Source organism: Chlamydotis macqueenii, chromosome 12, assembly GCF_036417535.1.
Source record: "Chlamydotis macqueenii isolate bChlMac1 chromosome 12, bChlMac1.mat, whole genome shotgun sequence".
Lineage (NCBI taxonomy): Eukaryota > Metazoa > Chordata > Aves > Otidiformes > Otididae > Chlamydotis > Chlamydotis macqueenii.
Genome location: NC_141567.1, coordinates 22,116,406 through 22,141,862, shown reverse-complemented (window position 1 = coordinate 22,141,862; position 25,457 = coordinate 22,116,406). Strand labels below are relative to the sequence as shown.

At 43.2% G+C, this 25,457-nt stretch overlaps 1 protein-coding gene across 1 annotated transcript; it reads left to right on the top strand.

Annotated features, from left to right (window-relative positions):
* AQP9 (aquaporin 9) lies at positions 1-24,823 on the top strand. The gene is made up of 6 exons (XM_010122248.2): positions 1-301; positions 12,175-12,301; positions 15,064-15,201; positions 16,816-16,934; positions 18,206-18,423; positions 23,534-24,823. Exons 1-6 carry the CDS (start codon positions 200-202, stop codon positions 23,694-23,696), a joined length of 867 nt encoding a protein of 288 aa, XP_010120550.1. The 5' UTR covers positions 1-199; the 3' UTR covers positions 23,697-24,823.
* Positions 24,824-25,457: the final 634 nt, after the last annotated feature.

Genomic DNA, 25,457 nt, shown 5'->3' with positions numbered 1-25,457 from the left:
CTCATGATGAATTGTTAGGGCATGTTGAGTTGGTTCTGTCAATGCCTGCAGTCAGATGATTTCACTGGCTGTGCAAGATGAAATCTCATATTTCAATGTATAAGTAAAAGTGTCAAAGTTCAGCTGGAGCGGGGACGAATACAGAACAAATTTTGTGTGTATTTGTAACTAGGACACCAGCGCAACAGAAGAAGCCAAAATGAGCCAGAAAAGCAAAAGGAGTTTAAAGGAGAAATTTGCCTTGAAGAACAGCTTTGTGAAAGAAGCCCTCTCGGAATTCCTGGGAACTTTTATATTGATAGTAAGTGTCAGCTGCCTTCCTTTCTTCCTCCTAATCTAATGTTGGACAGTGCTTGTACAGGGACAAGTACGCTTTTTCTTGCGCTGTACCAGCAGCGTGGTTGCTGCCTGACAAACGCTGTGCAGCCTTGAATGGATTGCTTCTATTTACGGTAAGTTTGTAATTCCTTTCTTCACCTCATGTAATTAACACTGGCTGTTAAAAACAGATAGCTTTATGTATTACAATTGTCTGATAAGCATTTGATTTCATTTGGGAGCGGAATTCTGAAAAATCCAGATATGCACAATGAATGTTAATAATACTCATGCTTTTGTTTCTAACACACTCAGCAGTTTATTCTACTTTCACTTCTATGCACAGCTTCCATTTGCTTCAACAAACATAGTCTTGCACATTAAGAGGATTTCTGCCGAGTTATTTTCCTCTGCAATACAGAACTTTAGCTGTGGGATTTGTAGTGAATTTACTGGTAGTTGCATTGCGGAACCTTCAGAGATTTTTGTAAGTTCACTATTTTTTGTTTTGTTTTCAACTGTACTACATAAATTGTACAGTTGCTTGGTCTTGTAGTGCTGCCACAATTTAGGGGAATACCAAAACTTCCCATTTTCATATTCCCAGATTTTTAAAACTTAATTTCTTGGGCAATTTTTCTGTGCATTTTGCACTGGGACACAGAGCTCCTTGGTGATTTACTAGGCTAGAGAGCAGGCTCAGTAGCAGAGCTGGAAGTCAAGCAGTTAGAGTATTTGTGCCAAACTCTTTCTTCTTTCTTTTAGTCTGAAAAAGACAGTCTTGCTTATTGCTAAATATTTCATCATAATGAAATGACAGACAAAAATAGGAAGCAGGCATGGAACTGACATAGTGTATTTTACAACTCTAACTGTATTAGCTAAATTTCAAGTAAGTAATCTAAAAAATTCCAGTAGCTCGTAAAATACACGAAAGTGATGGTCTTTCCTACATTTCAGCCCACTGCAGTGCACAGGCACTAAAGTAACGTTGTTCTCCATTTTAGTACCATCCGTAAGACATCCTGACAGTAAGGAGCACATTTGGAAGCAAGGGGCACAAAGCGCTTTACAAACATTAATGAATTAAGTGTCACAACACCCTGGTAAGGAGGGGAAATGTCATTATCTTCATTTCATATGTTAGCAAACCTGATTACAGCAGACTGCACAGGAAGCCTGTGGCAGAGCTCTGAATATAACCCAGATCACCTGACTTCCAGTACTCTGTCCTCGCCACAAGATCATCCTCTTCTTTCCATTAACACAATTAAGTAAGTGAAGAAAACGTAATAAAGCACAGATTAGACCGCAAATGCTATTATTTAATGTCCTGCTGTGCAAGACTAGAAGGAAATGCAAACCCAGAGCCCATTTTCTAGTATATTCACCGTATCAATATAGTAGCAAGTGAAGCTACAAAATTGTTGTTGATAATCCGAGTTTCTCAATTCAATTTTACCCTGTCTAGTTTCAGCCTTGGCTTAAAGCGGAGAAGAGCCTCACAAAGACTAAATTGCAGCTTTCCCAAGTGCTTGGATACCTCAGTTGATGTTTATACTGCGCACGTTAGCAGCAGTACAAAGCTTTTATTGTGAAGAAGCTGACTTTTCTGCTCTTTTTTATTGCTATTGCTTTTAGGCTCTGTGAGCTATTAAGTAGTTTCTCCTTAAGAACAGATAAATATGAAACCCTTAACTTAAATTGGAGCTAATGAAAGGGGCACCCTGCTAAGTCAGAGGGCAGAAATCCCTGAAAAACAGACACCTTGTATGCAAAAGAAGTGACAGCTTTCTTCCACCATCCTATTAGTAGCTCTTAATCATGTTACAAAGTGAAAGCAAGATGAGAGTTCACGGCCTACAGCACAGTTGATTCAGATCTTTGCTGAAAGCCTTTCCATATCACTGTGGTGGGTTTTACAGCCCACGGGGAGCACCTGCGCCAGGGAGCAAGGCAGGGACGAACCTTTCTGGTACCCACAGGCTCTGTCTGGACATCAGTGCGAAGTGACCATACCCAAATTTGTGACCAACCTAGCACCTTTGGAAGTTAACCAGCTGAAGTTCTGTCCCCCTAGATCACAGAGTCATAGAATCACAGAATGGTTTGGGTTGGAAGGGATCTTTAAAGCCCATCCAGCCCTCCAGCCCTGCAAGGAGCAGGGACATCTCCAACCACATCAGGTTGCTCAGAGCCTCATCCAGCCTGGCCTGGAACGTTTCCAGGGATGGGGCATCCACCGCCTCTCTGGGCAACCTGGGCCAGTGCTCCACCACCCTCACCTATTTCTGTTTTTTTCTGGAGGACAACATCACAGATCACATACTGTTGAGAGCTTAAACTACCATCTTTGGTAACTGTCAAGCCTTGCACCATTATTTTCCAAACTGGCAAATGTGCAAACTGTAAGATTAATTTCAGGACATCTAGAAAGTGAAATCGCTCATCAGGCAAAACCCAAGCCTTCACCTGGGGGTGAGAAGGGCTCTGCCTGCAGTGTTGAACAGATTTGAGACAAGAAGTGTTGAGACAGTCACTGGGTACACAGTTTGGATAACATCTCTTGGTCATCCTTACCTAATATGCTGTGGTTTGCCTTGCAGCATGGTCTCAGAACACATAAACTGAATTCTTTTCAGATGAAACTAAAGTGGAAGGTGAGCTCTAGAATCGCAGGAAATGTGCCGACCATTAATAGATTCTCAGTCCAGTGGATCAGACTGGAGATGCTCCTAAGCAATCCCTCCTGAGATGTCTGGTATTAAGCCTTGAATCATTCCCCAAGGCATAGCACAGCTTCTCTAATTGCACTCTGGAACAAGAATTGGGGCAGAAAACCCAAAATGTACAGTCCATAACCAAGTGTAAATTGTGTGTGGTTTTGGTTATGCAGAGCTTTTGGTTACTGTTTGAACCATGCTGTACTCACTTTATAAGGTTCCATCAAGCTGAGAAAATGCCGCACTTCACCCCTTATGTGATTTCTATAAAAGAAATGGAGTGATGCAGTTTTAACCTAAGTTAGGATACAACTGGTTTCTGGGAAATGGATACTGAGTAATGTGGGGTTTACATAGTGCATTTGGAACCAAGCTGCGGGACTGATCCCTCCAGCCTACACCTACGCCACAGGCCCCTGAGGTGGGAGAACACCCACCCGTTGGTGCCATGGTTGCAGAGGGCCCAGTGCGCACACACGCTTCCCAGTCTCCGGCACAGCCCAGCCTTCCGTAGCTGGGGCTTCCCCTGAGGCCTCCCTTGAGAAAGAGCTGTCTGGAGAGCCTTTTGCTCTCCAACATGTCTCCTGGTTCAGTGCATTTCCTTTGGGGGCTCCTGCGGGATACTCTGGGGGATAACATCTGGGTGCCAGCACAGAAGAGTCAAGAAGCCATGCTGGATCAGACAGATTCTTTATGTGACTTTTCGGTAAGTCTGTCTGGAACTCACCTATCCAACTGCCTCTCTGCTTTGAATCACGCTTCTCTCCGTGTTTCCTCTTTAGAACTTGGCTGTATTGCTCTCCAACAAAATGGGATTCACTCTGGCTTAGGCCATTAAGTATATCTGAATTGGATCAGTTCCAAAAAGAGAAGCCAAATGGGCCATGTGGCTTCCTTTACTGGCTACTGCTCACCTAACATCGTTTGTATTTCAATTTCACTCTCAAGAGCGTCTTACTAAATGCAGTTTCCCAGAAAGGAGCTGCACAGGAGCCAGTATCTCCTGAGTCCACAGCAGCGTAGGCTTCCTTGCTGAAACCGAACACAGGCTTCCATGTACCACATAAAGACAAGTGAGTAGTATATATATTCCTATCCCAAAGTTTAGTTTCCAGCTGGAGGTGGGGAGCCTCTTGCAAAGCTCCCGCTGAAGCAAATGTCTGTGTGCACATAGAGGATGCAGTGCATGAGCAAGAACTGAATGCACGAGACCCCACGCTGCAAGGAGTCCGAGGAATGAGAAGAAAAGCTATTTATCTTTTGCTCATCAACAGCTTTGTCTTGTTTTCCTATTCTGACCACTTCATTACAGGAGTTATCACTCCTGCTTTGCTGCAGAGTTCAGTCTTGCCTGAAAAATCTTTAAGTACGACATTCCATGGATTTGCTCAGTTCAGAAGTTTAACATTTAAACAACTTTTCCATATGTTTGTCTTTGTGGCACTACATTCCAGTGCATGTTAACTACAGTACTGTACAGTAACATATATCCCTTATTCCAAACATGCGCTAGAATCCTCATTACATGATGTTGTTTCATCAAAGCAAATACTTGTTCTGCATTTTAGTGAAAGGGACACTGTTTCTTTTTATAGGATGAAATTGCTTACAGAAAGTTTTGTTTGAGGTAGAAAATTAAATAGTAGTAGCTTCGTACAGCTGCCTTGTTTGCCATCAGCAATGAATCTCCTGGAGTACAGAATCCTGTGTAATTAGCTCTTCAACAGTGAACTTAAGTTTGCCAAAGCTAGATAAAAAGGTCACTCAACATTGTATTGAGTAACTCAAAAACTTATATAACACTACAAATACCGTGGGCCTTAGCAATGTTTGCCCTCTGAAAAGCAGCTCATATGTGACAGAGATCCGTACGTTGGGGTCTCTGGCAGCAACGCTACAGTACAAGCAGTAAATAACCTAAGTAACTCGTGAGTCTAATGTCCCAGAATTTAATCCTGGACTTCCAGACCAAGCCCACTCATTTTATGGGAATAAGATGCTTCCTTTCCCTGTTGTCACCAACTCAGAGTCCCTTCTGTTTCTGCAGAGGTACCAGTTGCATATATTTTGATGGCATGAAATTTTGATAACAATTCTGCTGAAAATGTGCAAATTCTTCCTCTTTCTTGCAACTTTATTAAATCATCATCACAACCAGTAATCAAGACCCTTAGTTGTGCTGAGGTTAAGGGGATGTTCTTGCACACTGGTATGATTTCTATAATTTTATTATTATCAAAATCAATTACATTTTTTTTTTCCTAGATAACACTTCTGTTTCCCTGAAGTCGTTCATTGATTCAGCTGAATAGTTAGCGGTGTGCAGGAATTGAAAGGAAGGTTACCTAATTGTTCTTTTACCCTGAAATGTTTATTACAGCAGATAACTCTGAAAAGTCACAGGAAATGTTTTGTTTTCAATACAAACTTAAGTTTTCCAGTATATGACATTTTAAACTTTCAGGTGACTCAGATGTTCTGTGTTGCATGAAAGTTTTAAAAGAAAATTATCTTCATCTCCGCAACATCAGCCCCAACACATAACTCAGCTCTCACTGTTTAACCAAGAGGTTCCAGTAAGTTGAACTTAAATTTTCCAAGACCTTTTTCTGCAGATACACTTTTTTCCAGAAAGTTTGCACCTAGAGGACAGAAGTGCAGGCACTGTCCCTGAGCCTCACAGAAGGCTTGCATCTGTCCAACACCCAACAGCAAGTGCAAAACTTGAATTTCCGTTTGACAGGCACAAATTTACCAGCTGTTTTTTCAAAAGTTTTGCCAAATTAAAAAAGGTAATAAAAGTAGTAACTTTTAAAAACTGTCCTAAACAGTTGGAGAACAGAATAAAAGATAACAAATGCAGTTCATGCCATGCGGTGAGTTTATACCTTTGGGATCGAACACTTCCATAAACCGTTCTGGCTAAAAGTGAGTTCTAGCGAGCTCTCCAATCCACGGTCTGGTTTTGTCGTAGTTCAGCCCCAATGGGGACCAGACTACGCAGTCTCTCTCTCACTCCCCCCACTCTCCGAGAGAATAGGAGGAGATTTGACAAACAAGAGAAAACCAGAAAAAAAAACAAAACAAACACGCAGGTTAAGATTGAACAAAAAGTAAATTTAACAGTAATGACAGAAGAAAACAAGACAGTGATGGAACACAAATACAGTACAATAGCTCACAACAGATCTCCACATCCAGTCTCTTCCAACTAGCAGGGCCTCCCTTCAGCACCCTCCTCACTTATATACTGAGCATGATGTCAGATGGGATGGAATAGCCCTTTGGCTAATTTGGGTAAATTAACCCCAGCTGTTAGCTAATTAGTTAACTATCCCAGCCATAGGGGCTACCAGCTTCAGTTCTCCACCCAGCTCAGGTAAATATTAACTCTATCCTGGCCAGAACCAGGATAGGTTTAAAGGCAGACTTGACTCAGTTCCTCTAAACCATTCCTCAAAGGTTTCTTTACTATTGAAAGCATTCAGCTTTTTTTTTTTTTCCCCAACAGAAAAAGGCTTAGAAGAAGCAGCTACTAGGTAAGAATTTCTCCCCTTGCCGAGCCTCTTCTTCCTAGCCCCTTTGCAAGGGGCCGTGTTTCACTCCTCAGAGTTTGTATTTGAAGATGAAATGTTTTGTTTCTCTCCTGAATTTCTAAAACTGAGTGAGAAAATAAAAGTAATCTTCACTGAAGCAACTGACTCAAGCCAGTTGCCCTATATAATTCAGGAAATAAAAGCATTTTAGTATCTCAGGATGAAGAGTGCAATATTAATAATAATAAAATACGAGAGAATGCAGACCTTTGCATTCTCTCCAGGTGATTTCAAGCTTTTATTTGTCTCCTATTGCATGTGCAAAAGCAATAATAAAAATTTAAAAGCATCAGTGTATGTAACACAGCATAGTCTGTCCCTCAATATTTTCACTGTATTTTTTCCCACAGAGCAATTTGAACCAGATCTATATATGTTTTAAAAGCTTTATATGCACAATTCAGCCAAAGCCTTATTAAATTTACATTCATGTCTCAAGTAGTAATGCTTTCTGTCATTAAAAAATGGTTTCAAAATGGCAATCATTTTCAGGCTTATGTCTATACTATTCAATTAACTAAATGATAAGTTGTGTTTTTTTTTCAAACCCTTATTTTATTAGATAGGGAGTCTGAAAAAAAATAAAGGGAAATCCATTTGAACCCAAGAGGATATTGGTTGTGTCCCAGGAGATCATCAGAAGAACGGATACAGCGATTTTTTATTACTCCAAGTTTGATTAAACTGTAATGTATAGAAATCCTCCCCACCCTCAACTAAATATTTAATTAATGACAAAATAAGAGCCATGTGCTTTTTAAGTACTTTAAAATAACTTGACTGGTAAGCTGTATTTTTATCTCACCTCAAAGATATTAAGTACTGTCTGATTTTACAAAAGACAGCAAATATTAAACATGAAATTAGATGAAGATTGCTCTTTCCTGGAAGAACAGGAATTTCCTGCAGCTGGAATTCTTGCAGAGTTAATGCCCTGAATTTTAGCAGCTCTAACGTGTTGTGCTGGTTTCGGCTGGGATAAGGTTAATTTCCTTCACAGTAGCTAGTGCGGGGCTCTGTTTGGATTTGTGCTGGAAACAGCGTTGATAATACAGGGTTGTTTTCGTCACTGCTTACACAGAGCCCAGGCCCTTTCCTCTTCTCACCCCACCCCACCAGCAAGCGGCTGGGGGTGCCCAAGAGGTTGGGAGGGGACACAGCCGGGACAGCCGACCCCAACTGACCAAAGGGATATCCTGCACCACACGGTGTCATGCTCAGCATAAAAAGCTGGGGAAATGAAGGAAGGGGATGCTCAGAGTTATGGCACTTGTCTTCCCAAGTAACCGTTACGCGTGATGGAGCCCTGCCTTCCCAGAGGTGGCTGAACACCTGCCTGCCAATGGGAAGCAGTGAACAAGTTCCCTGTTTTGCTTTGCTTGCACACGTGGGTTTTGCTTTACCTGTTAAACTCTTTATCTCAACCCACGCGTTTTCTCACTTTTACTGTTACAATTCTCTCCCCCAGTTCACCAGGGCGGAGTGAGTGAGCAGCTGTGTGGTGCTTAGTTGCTGTCTGGGGTTAAACCACAACACGTCTCTATTTTTGTTGCCGTCAGCATTACCGTCCCTATTGAAAGAATGCTAAGAGCCCAGTCTGAATTGAGGCCCTGCATGATACAAAACCAGCAAAAATATGGCTCTGTATGGAGAGAGTTTCTAGTCCGTTATAAAACACCTTGTTACGAAATACAATAGAGAAATTCTTAAGCAGACTTGCTTTGTAAATAACGAGTTTGGAAGTAAAAGTTAGTTGTAAAATACACTCCGAATTAGAAACCTTTAGAAGGATATCATCAATTTAGTAATAAGACTCTTATCTGAAAAGTTTATTTACTGCTTTTGTAAGCAACACTCAAACTGTATATGGAAATATTACCGGGGGAACTGTACAAGACTACAGTAAACTGCAAACAACCCTCTAACGTTTTCATGGGCAAAAAATTGTGAATTGGTGGAGGGGTCCTATTCACACTGAAAAATGCTACTACAAACATTTGCAAAAATCTTGAAAATAGCACCGATGGAGGCAAAATGATCTTTAGTCTCCCGGCTGAGTGGGACAGAGAGGAGGTTCTGCAAGCTTCCGAGGAGGAACATTATTCTCATAGGAGGCCAGTTGTGTTCCTTTCCTCACATTAGCCTTCTTACTCCAGACAAAGACAAGGATCTAACGACTACGAAGGAAGTTTTTTGGCAGAGAATGTGCAGACAGCTATTCTACACCCAAATGTGTTATTTATGACAGTAATCTACCTACTTCGTGAACAAAAACCCAGTACTGAAGCTACTCCAGTAAATTTGAGCAGCTCAGGCTACGGACAACTGCTAAGATGAAAACCTGGTAACATAAGCTAGGACAAGAGAAGATAAGGAGACCTGGCTCTGTTCTACTGTAAATTAAACTCCCACCAACTCCACTTGCGTCAGTCAGCGAGTTTGTGTGGGTGCAGCTAATGGCTGAGCTTGGCTTAGAAACTTAGAATATGTAGTTCCAAGCTGATGATCTAGTTGATCTTAACTCAGCCAAGCAAAGATTCACAGGGTATTAAATTGCTGCTCATGTAATTACATGATTAGGTGACAGTTTCCAGTTATGTCAACCTAGCTGCAGTAGGTATGAGAAAATTTTTTTCTCTCCTTCTCAAAATGACAGCAGATGGAGAAAATATTACCATGACGGAGCTGCAGGTTCAGCTCCCAGTTTCCCGCCCCAGAACGGGCATGCGCTGGCTGCGCCTGCAGTGGTGTTCATTCATCGTCCGTGAGCAGGCAGTCACTTACCAACGTCTGCCGAGCAAGAAGCCAGCGCAGCTACGTTCAAGCTGCCTTGTATGCATTTTGTTTGTGGATTCAGCTTTCTGAGACTGGTTAGCACAAAAATAGAGTGTCTGGAGTTGCGTGTTTCCCTATGACATGCAGAGCAGAAGCTTGATGCAAGAGGACCACGCAGCTGTTTCTGTATGATTCTCCTCAGTTCTGGCAATCGGGGAAGGGAGGCCACAGCCTGCCTCTGTCATTTCCTTCCCTCTTCTTGTGAATTTGGAGTTAATATACGCAGATGTGGCTACTGTCCCTTATCCTTTTCCTATATCCATCTCCCCAGCTCCTGCTCACTTTTTTCATCATCCTCACAGAAAGGGATAATATTTTCCAAAGAACGGCCTTTTCTTTGAATCGGCAAAACCTTGTCCCTGCCGTTTCAGAACGCGAGTGCACACTTGTCGATCTGACTGCTTGCCTGAGTGCAGCCGGCGTCCTGGCGTACACGGGACCCCAGAGCAGCCTACCGAACCTGCTCTGCGTCTCAGCCCTATCTCTCCCTAAATCTTGCTTGGTGCGATTTCTGGAGTGCTCCCCTGGAAAAGCCTGGGAAATGAACGCTGAAGCATGCTCAGTCCACCTCCTCTAGACTTGCGCTCTAATCGTAAACTTTGTAAATTCCAGCATATTTATTCTTTCCACATTAATTAAACATATAAATACATGATGAGTATAATTGTCTCACATGAACTTTTAAAAAAGCTACGTCATTTCAGCTGTGAACGACGGAAATGGATTTTGGTTTGGTTTTATACCTGTGTGCGCGTTTGTGCGTACCACTGGGATTGCGAGGTGTACGACACCGACAGCGACGAGGGAATGCCTGGCGTACGCCCGTGTCACCCATCGCACCGCGGTTTGCTGCGGTTGGGAATACAGGACTGTAACTTCCAATTACACAGCCCAATAAACGGCCGCTATCTACCACCACCCACGCTTACGTAACCCGACAGCTGTCAGACTTTGGCACCAGCCAGCGTTTTGTTTGCTTGCGTGATTGTAACCTCCGGGCAAGAACTGCACCTGGGTGCAGGACACGGTCTCGGGGCACTTTTATAACAGAAATGCTGTGCATCGCAAACCTGGTTAAGAGCGTCATTTTATGGAGAGCTTTTCTCTCACATTTTGGGATTAGGTAAAACCCCTGGGGAAATAATGGAAACAAAAGTATGATTTTGCCTGTTTAAGTTGCATCTGTTCTAGCAGGACTTGCTTAAACCTCAGTCACCAGGTCTTTTTGGTACAATCTGTTTCTAAGGCGGGAGAGATTTTCCCATGACATTGCAGTTTCTGAATGCAACTGCCTTGCTACTGAAAATATGCGTGTAGAAAATAACTAAATGTTATGTATTCACATATGCATAGGTAGGAAGAATGTTTGCAGTACGGTCGTTGGTGACACACAGTAATGGCAGAACACTAAAGCCACGCAAGGAGATGAACCAAAGCAACTGCTTGGCTAAGATGGAATGATTTTATAGGAAGAAAAAAAAACAGTACCATCAAAGGAGGAATATATATAATATATATATCCAGTTGAACATCACAGTAATTAAGGTTGCTCAAGATAAATCTAGTCACATCCCAGAAATGGTATGATTCAGGGAAATTATACTTGGAGATTTCAGACGGTAGATGTTATTTGATATCTGGATGCAGCAAAGCACTTAGGCATATATTTTAAGAGGAGATTTTCAAAGACACAAATTGATTTCTGGCAGAAATGGGTCAGCTAGTCTATCTTAAAAGAAAGCCCTTTTGTATCTTTGAAAATCTTTCCCACCAACTTTAACAGGACCTAAACAAATGCTTGAAGCTAAGCTGTTGTGCTCCACAGCCAGGCCCCCTCTCCTTTTCCTCTGAACATAGCCTCCCCTAAGGTTTTGCAGAAAACTAGCTGAGCATGGCAAAGGGAGAATTAATACTTCGGCAATGTAAGTAACCACTTATTTTAAATCTCTCTGATCTATGAAGCTACAAACATTATTTGCCTCATTTCACCAGGATTTGCCCCAGTTTCTCTTTTCTTTGCCTTGGTCCATAATAAGTCTTATTTTCACTTGTGTTGCCCTGAGTCTTGATTCTTCTTGCATAGCTCAGAATCATTCTACCTGTTCCAACTTTGTCATTTATTGTCTCCATTTTAAGTAAACTATATTAACGTCTAACAGTTCATATTTTGACAGAGCAATATTTGATATCAAGGCAGCATAACAGTAACACACGCTCCACTCTCCAGGAACCTGTCTCGTTCCAGAGTTTCAGCATTAAACACTAAAAGCTTTTTAAACTGTGTTTCATAATGTTTATAGTAATTTTTTTCATTGCTTATAACAACAATCTGGAACGGAAAACTTACCACACAGAATTAATTCCCTCTTCACTGTCAGAGGCAGAGATTTGCTGTCGCGCCTGTGAGATCCTGCTTAGGCTTCAAGTTCTGACCTGTATCCCATCATTGTACTTGAAAACTCTTTTCTGGGGAGAGAGAGGTCCTCATTTGCAGACATTCTTCCTGGTCGCAGAGCGGGGGAACAGAAAGAGCAAAACGTTCATTGCAGCAAAGGCAGCAGTGCCACTAATCTCCAATTCTAGCGTTGCTTCACTATTTAACAACATTTTCAGCTATACCTGGACAGCAGGAGGAGTTGCAAACTAACCCATAACACTGGACAGTCACACATACAGTTTTACACTTCTCTTTCAAAATACAGGCGCTTGGATGTGGGTGTGTGGGACAGGCCGTCCTCAGCCGAGGAGCCCACGGAGGGCCCACGACTGTGTCCGTTGGGTTTGCGATGGCCGTCACCATAGCAGTGTATGTGTCTGGGGGCGTTTCCGGTAAGCGATTTTTTTTTGTCTTATATAGCATTTATCGTCACGGATTTAAGGCTCTATTGTGCCATGTCTCCTGTTTACACCATGCTGTTTGGCCAAATTAATACCAGGAACATCAGCAAAACCGCTTCTAACATGTAAATTCTCCCTTTAAAATAGAAAATGATGGGTTGTAATAACACAGTGTTGTGTTATAATACACAATACTCCATGTTGTATGTGGAGTTTTATTTCCCACTTAAAGCAAACGGTGTCCCTGCACTCCAGTTCTCAGGGGAGTTCCTTACCATTCCTAGAGAGGGTAAAGTCAAGCTGGGCAGACATCTCTAGATATAACTAGGCCGTTATAAGTTTCTGCTGGAGCAGAAATTACTGTGGCCATTTCTCTTCTCTTTTACAAAGTCTTTAACAGAGACACCATGCACGAGGAGGTTTCTACATTCACATTAGAAAGTGCTGAAGGTACTGCAAACCAGGCAGTCTTGTTTCTGTTGCTGAGACAGAGCGGAATGGTTCCTTGGTACCCCAGAGGCAATTCAGCAGTGCGTCCCTGTTACCTGAACAGCCTGAAACTACAGCTCTTGGTTTACACGTAGGCAGGTAAAATCCTCCTACGCAATATCATGAAAAAAACAACCCTGTAAAGACACTGACCTGTCCTACATTAAATATCTTTAAGGGATATTCATCTATGCTATGCAGAACGTTAGAGTTCAGTCCCAGCAGGGCAGAGCAGCGGCAGATGTTGCAATATTGTGCTTCCCACGACAAAGGATTCTGCATGCACTGCATTTTCCCTGGGAAATAACAGGAACAGGTATTTCAACAGGCTATGACTGGCCAACATCTGATCACTAGTGGACGCTTTAGAATATTAGCTCCTATACAGAATTTGTTAGCAAATTCTGTGGCTCTTTGGCTACAAAGTCTCATGTTTAAGTACTACTAAAATATTTTGCATCAGTTCTTTATGAAATTCTAGATTAATGGTAACATAAAATATACAGTCTGCACACTTGGTGAAAGGACACTCCAGGAAGCTTTTCCTCCATCTAATTTTCCTCAACATCTAGATAACTGCCCATGATTTTTTCTAACTTAACATTTCAGACTAACTCATGACTCTGATCACTGCAACTACAAAAGAATGAGGAACACGCTTTCCAAAGTGGACTTTTTTTTTTTTTTCAAACTAGGAAACTACCAGTGGCACAGGAACCAAGAACCTTTAACTCCCCTATGTCAGCACGAGAGCCTTCACCTAGACTTTTCCTTTCCAGATTTATTGTTAATCAGACATCTCTAATATTATTATGACTTGTCCTGGCCATCATAATCACCCTGTATTATATACAGGTGGGGAACAATATCAGGTGTTGAAAGAAAGGAAAATTAGTCATTCCAGCCAAAGTAAAGAACAAAAGACAAGACAACAATTTATCAACATTCACATGAAGGGCTGTTAAATAAGGTGCCATCCATCTACTTGCTCTGTGCTGAAGAATTCGAAACCCAGTGAGGAATTCAAAATTAATTCAAGACTGGTGCTACTAGGTCACAGTTTTGGAAATGATACAAAGAAGGGTTTATCCTGCTTGTTATCTGTGTTTGTCAGTTCATTACGTATCAAAGGTGCCTGGATTTCATAAGGTAGTGCCTCACTGACCTGAAGTGCAAGCAAACACAGAAGCCATACAGAGAGGCCCTTTCTCCAGCACTAGCCTTTCACAGACAAAGGTCGTGCTCTTTGCGTTACTTTATTAAGACAAAGGCCATTTTATCTGATAACCATGCAGGCTGAAATGAGACTTCACCTGGAAGGTAAGCAATGGATCTGCTATGTCCTTGCAAACTTGGGGTGTACTGTACTTTTATGTGGAGCACCGTTTCATCTGTTTATTTATTGGGCAATTTGCATTTCTTAAGTAGCAATTGCATGTTTGTAAAAAATGAAATTTTCCAAAAGCATGTAACACTGTTTTTTTCCATGTTGATAAAGATGTTGAGGGAAGTGGCGAGCATGTGACATAATAATAAGTGTATTTTAGAAACTAAAATTGTCACAACAAATTTCAGTGTTGCTGAAATCTTTTCCAGGCCTGAGTTTAGGTGTAGCTACTCTGAAATACAAAGGAAGAAAATTCCACAGGAAACAGAACTCTGTGTTTCAGCACAGCCACTTTATCAGTTTCCTTATCGTCGACCTTTCTGGAGGGTGTAAGAGCATGATGAATACGTGCGACAAAGAACTGCGCACTGCTGTCCCCAGATCCCATCTGGGCATAGCTCACCGGCAGTCAGCGTGAAGCTGAACAGCCCTAACCTTATTTTGGTTTATGTTCATGAAAACTGAGTTCCCATGTAACCCTAGGTTGAAGACAATGACATAAACTTGACTTAAATCCAGGGTACTCCAGATCTGCCTCAAGACATATGGTCAAACCAGCAGTAGTCGTTAATCTTAATACATGCTTGCTAAACGGAACGAGTGTTCTGCTGCCCCATCCTCCCTTAAAAGTAAAAAGCCAAAGCCCTTGAGGGGAGAATCTGTGCAGAACAATGGACCCTCTCGTCACAACTGACAGGGTAGATTTGGTCTTCTTCTAGAGAAGTTATCTATAGATCTACAGATTATATACTGCAGCAACATCTAGAAAAGCACGTCCTCCTCTCGTGCTCAAAGGTGCCCACACCTTTACAAATCCTTCACCTGTTCTCATATATCTGAATCACTCATATGACTGATTTTACGATTTATTTTTCAGGTGGTCACATAAACCCAGCCGTTTCATTAGCCATGTGCATGACTGGAAGATTAAAATGGACCAAATTACCGATTTACATATTAGCACAACTCCTGGGAGCGTTTGTTGGAGCAGCGGCTGTCTTTGGGGTTTATTACGGTGAGTACACCTTAGACAAGCTCACAGGACAAACCAGAGGTCAGGCAGTCCCCAATTTTTCAATGAATGCCAAGCAGGGAGAGGACTCCGTTCACACAGGGCTAGCGACAGGACTGAAGCTAAAGCCATAACACATACAGGCAGAAGCGTAAAGAGTTTGAAGGAAAAAAAAAGGCTCAGACATTCCAGGTATCCTACAACTTTTCTGAAACACTAGTACTCCAGAAAGTGTTCTGAAATTTAGAAAAAATATTCATGGGAAAACAGATACTCTGAGATCATATATTTCTCAGTAAGGATTTTAAATTACTTAATAGCCAGGATATAGGGCAATTCATCTTCCAAGCAAATTAGAAACATTAAAGACCTGACCCAAGTGCCTGCAGGCAAGTATCACCAACTCTGTCGGCTGAGGTTACAGGATATGAGATCAAGTCCCTCCTGACCAAACTTCAGACCACCCTAGAGAGGTAGCTCTCCAAGGCACTGATATCCAGGTAAAGGGATAAAGGGGTCACATATTAGAAGGGAGGGGAAAAAAAAACTTAAAAAAAAGAGATTACCCCTGTTCTTGAGGGTCAGAATCTAAGTCCTCCTAAGCCAGAGAGCCAGGAGTAGGGCTGTGGGGGCTGTGGCCAGCGGCAGCAGCACGCCAACACGCACGTGGGGTCAGGGGTGGATTCACTGTTCTGCCAAAGGGTGGTCTAGAACAGGGAGCCAGGACAGGGAATGTCGGGCTGTTGTTCCTGTCTTCCTCCTCTCTTCCACGGGAGATGGGGAGCTGTGCCTTTACTCACAAGTATCACTTCATCCCTGGATCTGCTAGCCAAATAAACACATAGCATTTGGTATTCATCTCTGGCTATGCAGATTTTTGAATTGTTCATCTCAGTGGCTTTCTATTTTTAACATTTCAGGGCTTGCAAGGCAGCAATTATTCCGAGACAGAAGTCATATTACACTATTTAAAATACACTTTAAATATATGAACATAAATCTACATGTATTTACAATATACACAAATCTTTACAGTATATATAAAAATACACTGACCTAAATATACTGAGAACTGGAGTTTGGGGGCTAGCCTGTCCCCTCTCATCCTGGATGACCAGCATAACAGCGGGGTGTAAAGCCCACACAGGGCAAAAAAGTCAAACTCCTTCAGAAGAGGAGGTCTCTCAGGAGAGTTCATCCCCAGAAGTCGTCGTTGCAATAACAGTAATTCCTGGGGGCTGGGGCTCCACAACAGCTCGATAAGGACACTACGGGTTTTTTGGGGCCTCGTGCCAAATCCAGCACCTCTTACAGAATAACACAACTGGCTTCACAGTCAGAAAATGCTCCTGGGCACTGAGTTTGGAGTATGGAGCAGGGGAAAAACCAACCCCCCTTTTGAAATCTGCAATACATCAAACAAGTACTTCAAGGCAGAGGAGGGGAGGTGAGATAGGAGGGTGTATCACCTCAAACCCATTAACTATGCTCCCAGAAAAAGAAAAAGATCACTTTCAGTTGAGGATGGGAAGTGCACAGACCTATCACGGATATTCTAGTCCCAGAAAGCCCGTTGTTTGTGGAGAAGTGCAAGCAGGTAACGGCTGTTTTCTGTAGATGCCTTAATGGAGTACAGCAACGGGACGCTGGAAGTCACAGGCCCCAACGCAACAGCGCACATCTTTGCAACGTATCCGGCTCCGTACCTGTCCCTCATCAATGGGTTTGCAGATCAGGTGAGTGCGCTTGCTGTCTTCAGTCTACAAAGTAAACATACTGAAACAGTAAAACCAAGCAGTGAAAAATACAGAGATGTCTCACGTGTATGATGAGTCTCACTGGTTTGGTCATACGTCACTGCGTGCAGCAGCAATGAGAGTGCCATGCTGTTTGCAGGGGTTACTGAGTTTCCTGCGACCATAAGCCGCCTCTCCAACCTTCTCATTGCAAATAGAATCGTGGTATTTGTTATTTTTCAAATGACTGAATCTGGAAAAATCTTCAGGCATCCATGAAACAAACACTGCATAAGGAAGCCATGAAAAACTAGGGATTGATGGAGCACAGGAATTCCTTATGTAAAGGACTTGAAGACTGTGAAATCTGGCTTAAAAAAAATCCAAACATTGTTTGGAAATTCTGTAAGAAAAACAATTCTGATTGTTGCTTTGGATCAGTCAACAGACTTTTCCGTAAGATATTTTTGCCCATGGATGCTATAAAATAAAATTAAAACCAGATGAAATAAAAATAATTTTTAGAACTTCCAAATTTAAACTTCTTTAAATGAGTATAGAAATGGAATGTTTTGTCATCGCTCCAACCTTGATCTTTTTTCCCCCTAAGTTAATTATTAGCAAAATCAACATTTACAAAGAGTTTGATTTAGGGAAAGCAGCACTTCCATCAAAGTAATTCCAAGAAACTTTCCAATTAGCATATGCAATACGGAGTTCACATTACAGTTATACATGCAACCTTTAGGTAATTCCTAATTTTTTAGCTTCTCAGCTTTTGACTTTTTTCCTTACATTATGCAATACCTGGATAAGGAGGTGCGTACTTTGTCTAAGGTATCCGTGTGAGCTACAGTCACATAAAACTTTTGTATCAATAAAACTGATTGTATTGGCATAGCAGAACCACCAAAAATTAAGTAAGTGGAACTGTTAAATTGATAGGAAGAAAATGTGGAAAAAAAGCACCAGACCTCACACAGGAGCTGCCTTCTAAATCCTCTGTTCTTTCCACACCACCTTGTTGCAGACTTTTTTCCAAACATCCCCAGCACACTTCTTGTCTTTTTCTTTCAGTGGAGATATCAAAGCTTCTCATTATTGTGAAGCAAAGAGGCAGCGTGTCCAAATTTTGCTACTCTGGATAGCGGGATAAATCTAAATGCCAGTGCTAAGCCACCACAATCCACGGGGCTGCCACGGCCCCTCTTTTCATTACTGGAAGGAATCTACATGTATTTACGCAATATTCTTCTCTTTGCATTGGCCAGGTGATGTCAACAGCTGTTCTTCTCCTGGCTATATTTGCTATTTTTGACACCAGAAATAACAGCGTACCAAAGGGCCTGGAGCCAGTTGCCGTGGGACTCCTGATAATTGTTCTTACTTGCTCCCTGGGAATGAACAGCGGCTGTGCCATGAACCCGGCCAGGGACCTGGGCCCAAGGCTCTTCACAGCCGTCGCGGGATGGGGGATGGAAGTATTCACGTAAGTACGCCTGGATCTGAGGTTGAGTGCTCCTGGCTAAAACTGCTTCCTAGGAAAGCAGGATCCTGATCCTACGTGGTACCAACTCATACTTTATAGACACACAGGCAATTCTTTGCATTCCAAAAGAAGCTATTCGTGCACTTCAAGCCAGACATCCTCCTGGAACCGGGCTTTAAAAAGGATTTCCTGCTCCTAGGGCAGACCAAATGCGCATTACCTCTAATATCAATCATTGCTTCAAGCAGACCCTTCCCAAAATATTAGAGATTCTTAAAGGTCACTGCAAATATAAGGGTGCTTTCTTCTCTCATCCTGCAGCTTTCAGAAAAAAAAAAAAAAAGAAATTGTGAAAGAGTTAGGTGGGAATATTTATTGGGTGCTGTAAAACACGCAGACATATCAGATTGATTTAGCTTATTATTACTGCTGAGCTACTGCACAAATAGACAGCAATCTAAAAGCCCCACTTCCTGCCTGGGAGCAAAGGAGTGAGCGAAAGCAAGCTCCCTTCACGTTCCCACATTTCCAAGCACGCTCGGGAACCCCGGTGCATGCGTGTGTGCACGCACACACACGCTCCCGGCTGGCCAAGCGCGCAGCTAACGAGCTGCGCACCAACCCCCCGCTTACACACAGCCAGCGAAGAGGCGCTCTGGGAGAGCCAAGCAGGAGCGATCTGTCGTCGGGAGGTAGATCTGCTGGGTTATTTTTGTACAGTTTGTTTTTCCAGTTATTTACAAGTAGGAACCCCCAGAAGTACTGCAGGCCTCTAGAGAGCTCGGTTAATAGAGATTTCGTTTCAGCTACCTCACCAAGTGCAAATAAACTCAGTTTATTTACTATGACTTCCATCACAGAAACCACGTGCGTTAGTAGAGGAGAGCAGCAGCAAAGCTTTTCTCATACAAAAAACCTGGCACAGGGCACAGGAGAAACGGGCGCGCAGTCACGCCACAGGCCAGGTCCAAAGCTCGGACGTAACGCGGCTCTGGTGAGCCCCGGGCAGGAGGGCGGCTCTCTAACCCACTCACCTCCAAACTTCTCCTCCCCAGCTGTGTACCATTAGACTGTAAATTTTATTTATTTATTTATTTATTAGACCAGCAGCACACAGGGACAGCCCACACCTAGGATTCTCCTCTCTCACGGCTACTGAACCATCAGTGGTTGTTGACTGTGATGTTAGTTATAGTGTGGTGTGCTAGAATCTCTAATGTATTATGAAGTTGGCTGTTATGTTGCTGAAAAAGTTTGGAAGCCTGATTGTACCATGGTCTAGTCACAGGATATCTGTGAACTCCCCTCCTCTCCAAAAGTAAGGTCTTTGTCATCTACATTTAAGAAATTACAAGAAAACTCTACATCTGTACCAATACAGACTCTTCCCTAAGTTAGTTTCAGGATGGGAATGCATCCCTACACTAAAGATTATGCTAAGGAATATCAAAATGGGAAACAAAAAAAAAAACAAAAAAAAAAACAAAAAAAAAAAAAAAAAAGAGATATGAGATATCTGGTCACTGCCAGAATAAACTTAGAGCAGTCTCAGGGATGTATAAATTGAGGGAGAAGGCTTCCTCCCCACCTTCAGCTATTACCAAGTTCAGTGAATGACATGACAGGAATTTGTTCTCATGTATTTGCAGCACAGATCCAGGTGGGACTTAGGAAGAAGCTCTGTTAGGTAGCTGGGAGCTTTGGATCAGTTGCAGGCCACGGGAGAAGTCTGAATGGTTGTAGCTGGGATCCCGAACCGCCTGATGCTCTGCTGGCCTCACATGCTCATGAGTGACTGCAGTGATGCAGGACGAGTTGGCAGCTAAGCCTTGGACGTCTCAGCTTAACTGGAACTCACAGCCTTGAGGCAGGTGCCCAGGCTCTCCAGTAAAAGGCACGCCCAGGAACTGGGACCTACGCACGAAGCCTCCTCAGTGGCGCTGCACAAACTGAGCAGTAGGGAACACGGAAGGGACACTGACCTTTCACTTGAGTGAGGGTGGAAGCGTCTCACCAGGTGTCCGAGTCACGCTCTGCCCGGGTCCGTGAGTGCTGGAGTGCTGCCTACAGAGCCAGGGAGCCCCAGGAAAACTCCCTTTGGAAGAGATCGGATAGAGGTATGAGACTAACGCCGTGGTCCTAAACAAATGCTCTAGACATGGAGATCATCAGTTCACCCAGGGAAGGTCCCCTCTACCCACTTCCTTGTGCTTGCAGGCCCAGTGAATTCTGGTTTTATCATGTTCTCAGGCAGGGAACTGTGAGCAGGCTGGAGAGGAGGTCTTCTGCTGGACCATGGAGTTGTCCAGAGGGTGGGGAGGCAGTTGAGCAGGCGTGTTCTAAATGTCGATGCCATTACATTTTGCACCTGAAGGAGCAGTTTCTCTGCGGATCAAGCCAGAGGACACAGGCTACGCTGTGGTTTCCCCTAGCCAGTGCCTCTGGATTTGTTTAGGTTAAAGGCTCCCATTAGGAGCGGTTCTGACCCACTGCGGCTGGAAAGGAGGTGGCTCTCCAGAGCCCTATCGAGGGCACCGTTTCACACGCGATAGCTGTCGTCAGCACTGCAGCCTGCTTCTGCAAACCGCTCCTCAGCCTGCTGCGTGTGGGTGTCACAGACGGCAACTGTCCCCATCGTCAGACAGCTGCTGACCTTAGAGACCTAAGCGTTCCTTACAATTTTTCCTAAAACAATGGAGATAAACAGGAGTCTTTCTTAAGCACATGCTACTCTAATAAGCTTAAGAAAACTCGAGGGCAGTGGAGTTTTGTCTGTAGCAAGAAAGCAGCCAGAGCTTGAAGTACAAATACCAGACAGTGGATTTTGACAAGCGTAACGGAGCTCTCACCGTCAGTGGGAACGGTCAGGAGACACACCTCTTGTCTCCGCTGGGATCCAGATGGCGAAGCGGCCTCTGAAATACGTTGCATTCTTCCCAGAGCATGGAACATTTGCTGGACACCCTCCACCCTGCCCAACGCCTGAATTATCCTGGCATTTCTTACAGCAAACACTGTTATTGCACCGTCCCGCAGCAGTTGGCTAGGTGAGAAAAGCATTTCCAAGTCCAAAATGGGCCAAAGGTCCCCGTCCATATAGCTTGCACGCTGTAGTTTCCCAGAAATTTTTGTGGTTACCCAAAGTGCCGCTTGCCAGGCCTGTCCCCGTGCCTCCTCCCTCCTGCTCTGCCCAACAGCAGAACCACCCGATGATGACAGAGGCGTAGCTGGATGTTTCCCCGCTAACTCCACCACAAAGCTGTAAGGTTACCTCGGCGAAGCTATCTCTGCTTGTCACAAAGAGTTCTTGCTCCCGTGTCAATGAAGGAGGACTGAGTGTCACGGAAACTCGTAACTCAGCCGCGTCCTGATCCCATTTCAGCTTTGGCATCGCCCTCTGTAAAGCCTTTACACCCGTCGCCTTTGCAGAGGGTGTCTGAAGTGCAGCTGACAGCAGCTGCTGCAGTTCCTGGCCATGACCTGGAGAAGGTCACGCAGGTGCCAGCAAGGCACATGTCAGCTCATGGAACAGGCTGAGGGAAACCTGCTGAGAAAGGCCTTCATTACACGCCCGCGTACACACGTGGGCACACACCAGGGAATGCGTGCAAGTCCTCGATACAGATTTTGTTGTGACAATTAATTCACTAAAACCTTCGTCCGGGCTTGTTCCAGAAATTCAGGGGCTTAACAGACATTCATGACTCAACAGCAAACAGACTCCGTAGAACAATATCAGGAGGTATTTGATATCCTTGGGGCAAAATCTAAATAATTCCAAAGGCAAAACATACACAAGCAAGGCATTTCTGACCAAGGAACAGTATTATTGTCAACAGGGCAACGGGAGGTGAGCCCTGTTCTATTCCTGTGGTGTGACTTAACCACAAGTTCTCTTCTGCATAAATCTATCTAACCGAGTGCTGAATAATTATCCTTGCAGTTTAAGAATTCCCCTGGCAGCTCCCTGTAAAGTTCCTCTCACAGATGAATTTGTCCCTTTGTATTTCTGGGAGAAAAAAAAAAATGTTACTTCTCCATTTTCAATATGCATGAAATTGAGGCGGCAGGTTTTTCACTGCAGATTGCCATATTCAATTAATACAGCGTGTTATCAAGTCAAACCACCTTCATGCACCAGCACAGGTAAGAAAATCTGTGCTCTGAAACCAGTACTCAGTAATTCACTGTCTGAACGCAGGCCTTCAGGAAAGGGAGCGCAATTCTATGAGCCCAGGGCTCCCGCATAAAGAGTTTGGTATTTGATTTATACCTTTGAATAGTGGACTTTTTTTTTTTTGCTTTAAAAGTGTTCATAAATCTACACTTTAAAATTAAGTCCTAGTAGCTGTGCAAAGGGAATGTAAGATTTCGGCAGAGCCAACATGCCGGACTCTCTTACTAAACACAACAATTCTAAGAAAGATTGAGTTTTAGGTGCATAAAACTTCTAGACACTTGTTTACCTCTTACCAGAGACCCAACATTTGAAACACAAAGGCACTACATCATGGAATCTGAGCCCTGACCACTCTAGGCAAGCATAATCCACTCCACAGTCCCTGTGTTTTATTACATTCCTCAAGGCAAATGTGCTCAAAACCAAGTACAATCCATTACCCTTGTCAGGAGGAACACCGCCTGACTGCTGCGGGCCTGGACCTGCAGATCTCCATGCAGATGAGAGAACCCATTTTTTGCAACGTATATTTGCATTAATCACTCCTGAAAACCTCTTCATGACCATCTGGCAACAGCATCAGTCAAGATTGCCGTGCAATAACTATGTCTCGGTTCATTTTGTCGCGAATCACGGAAGCCTGTTTTCCACGAGGGAGCAATTGTTCCCTGCCCCCAAAGAGAGACCCCATAAAGAGGCCCGAGGTGCGAGTACAGCACATAGACCACCACGCCTGGAGGCTGTTCCTTCGCATTTCAGTCACGACAAGGGCAGGACGGACAGCGGCGTCATCCACCTACAGAAATGTGAGACAAAACAGAAAGGTCCACAGTATAGCAAGCGTCATGCCACCATATTCCTTCACTGCTAAAGAAGGCAGGGCGTTCACTGGAGTAACAATAACTCTTGTGCATTTCTTTTGTCTTGCAGGGCTGGAAATAACTGGTGGTGGGTCCCTATAGTTGCACCTATGCTGGGAGGCGTACTCGGAGCAATGATCTATGTTGTTTTTATTGAAATTCATCACTCAGATACTCAGCCAGGAGAAGAAAATGACGTCTATGATAAGTATGAACTGACCAATATGGAGTAAGAAGTGAAGAATTCTCTCTCGTTTCGTCGTGTAGTTTTTATGGAAATTATTTTTTGGACCATTTTATAAAGCCTGTATGCCTCAAGTCGGAATTCACATTTAAAAGCAGAAAATCTGTGTAGAAGACAAGTTCAAAACTGACCTCTTTCCATGCAACATCGGGCTGCTCACATCCAAAACTGGGACCCTGCGGGTGGGAAGGGTAAACGGCTGTTCTTTTTGTACGGCTTCCAGGTCAAGTTCTCTCCTAGATTAAATTGTAGTGAGATGATGCACTGACTTGTTAACTCAACACATATTGTCTTAATCATGTTGCCTAATTAACTGAAAATACACGAGATAATTACAGAATGGCACGCATAGATAGTTAATGGGTTCAGTGCTGAATTAGCGTGTAACAGCGCTACTCACTTCTTACAGCCATTATTTAAGAATGGCTCATCTGAAAATTAAAAACAATCCCTGAATTGCCTAAATGTCAACTGAAGCCGTTTTAAATAACTTCTTAAAGTTTTACGGAGCTACTAATTGACCAGCAAGGAATCAACTCAGCAGTGGTGATGTTTAGTAACAGAATACGATCACAAAAGGGAAAAACTAAGATAAACGCTAAAAAGACAAAGCTGTACTTCCGCACAGCAATAATGTTCAGTTATTTTTAAACTATTTACCTGACCTGTACGCTACTCAATATTAAAATCCTAACCTAGAATATTAATCTGAAGCTCTTCCCTTGTGCTTTCCGGATGAAATTCACTCCTGCGGAGACGGGCCAGCAACAGAGGCTTACATGGTGCAGAGATCAACACAAGGCCTATGTCCATATAAGCATATAAGAGGCATTCGCTGCTGATCTACGTGGGGGGATTTTTATCTGCTTTGTGGGAGTAATTTTTATCTTGGTAGCAGTAATTAAAATTAGAAACTGGTCTCAGACCTAGTCCCAAATCCAAATTCCCAAGGAAGGGCAGCTCCATATCAGAGTTGTGAAGCATGGTTTGTCTCTTGCTAAAGAGAAGTGGTTGGACATACTCCACTTCCTAAATATCCAGCCTTGGAAAATGAAAATATTTCTGCTTAATCATTGTGAATTGAATGTATCCAATTAAATCAAAGTTCACTTGTAATATGTATACATATATATATGGTTGTTTGTTGTAATCATCCTAGTCAGTGATGCTCCCGAGCTGTTTTCATGGCAAAACTTCAGGGTACCAGTCCAACACACTCATTTTCGGATGCTCTTCCCTTTGGATTCTTACAATTCTGCTCCCTAGAATTCCGCAGCATTTTAGGATCTTGCCTCCGACTGGAGGAACCCTTCATGTCTCCAGTAATAGCCTGAGCACTTTGGTGAGGTATCCACGCAAGCAGTTTGGAAAATACTGTGATGAGAACCTGCCTGAGCATTTGGGCAGATCAGGCCGGCATCGAGGGAGTGCAATTCCAATTTCAGTTACGTTTCTGAAGAAAATTTACAGAACTGTCGTGAACTCAGGTTGCGCAGAGACCTGGAAAGCCACGATTACATGGGGATTACACAGGCAGGGGCAGTCAGAGGGCTGCTCTCGGGTCTGAAAGGCACTTACTCTTCCACTGATGCCAACATCCAACATGAAAGATCTGTGCAGAAAATAAAAGTAGACAACCAATTAACCAGGAGTAACCGATTTTGTCCAAAATGACAGGGACAGGTTATCACTTATTCTGCTGGAATTTTGCATAGTCCGTAGGCTTCACAGGCCTCACGACATTGCTTCC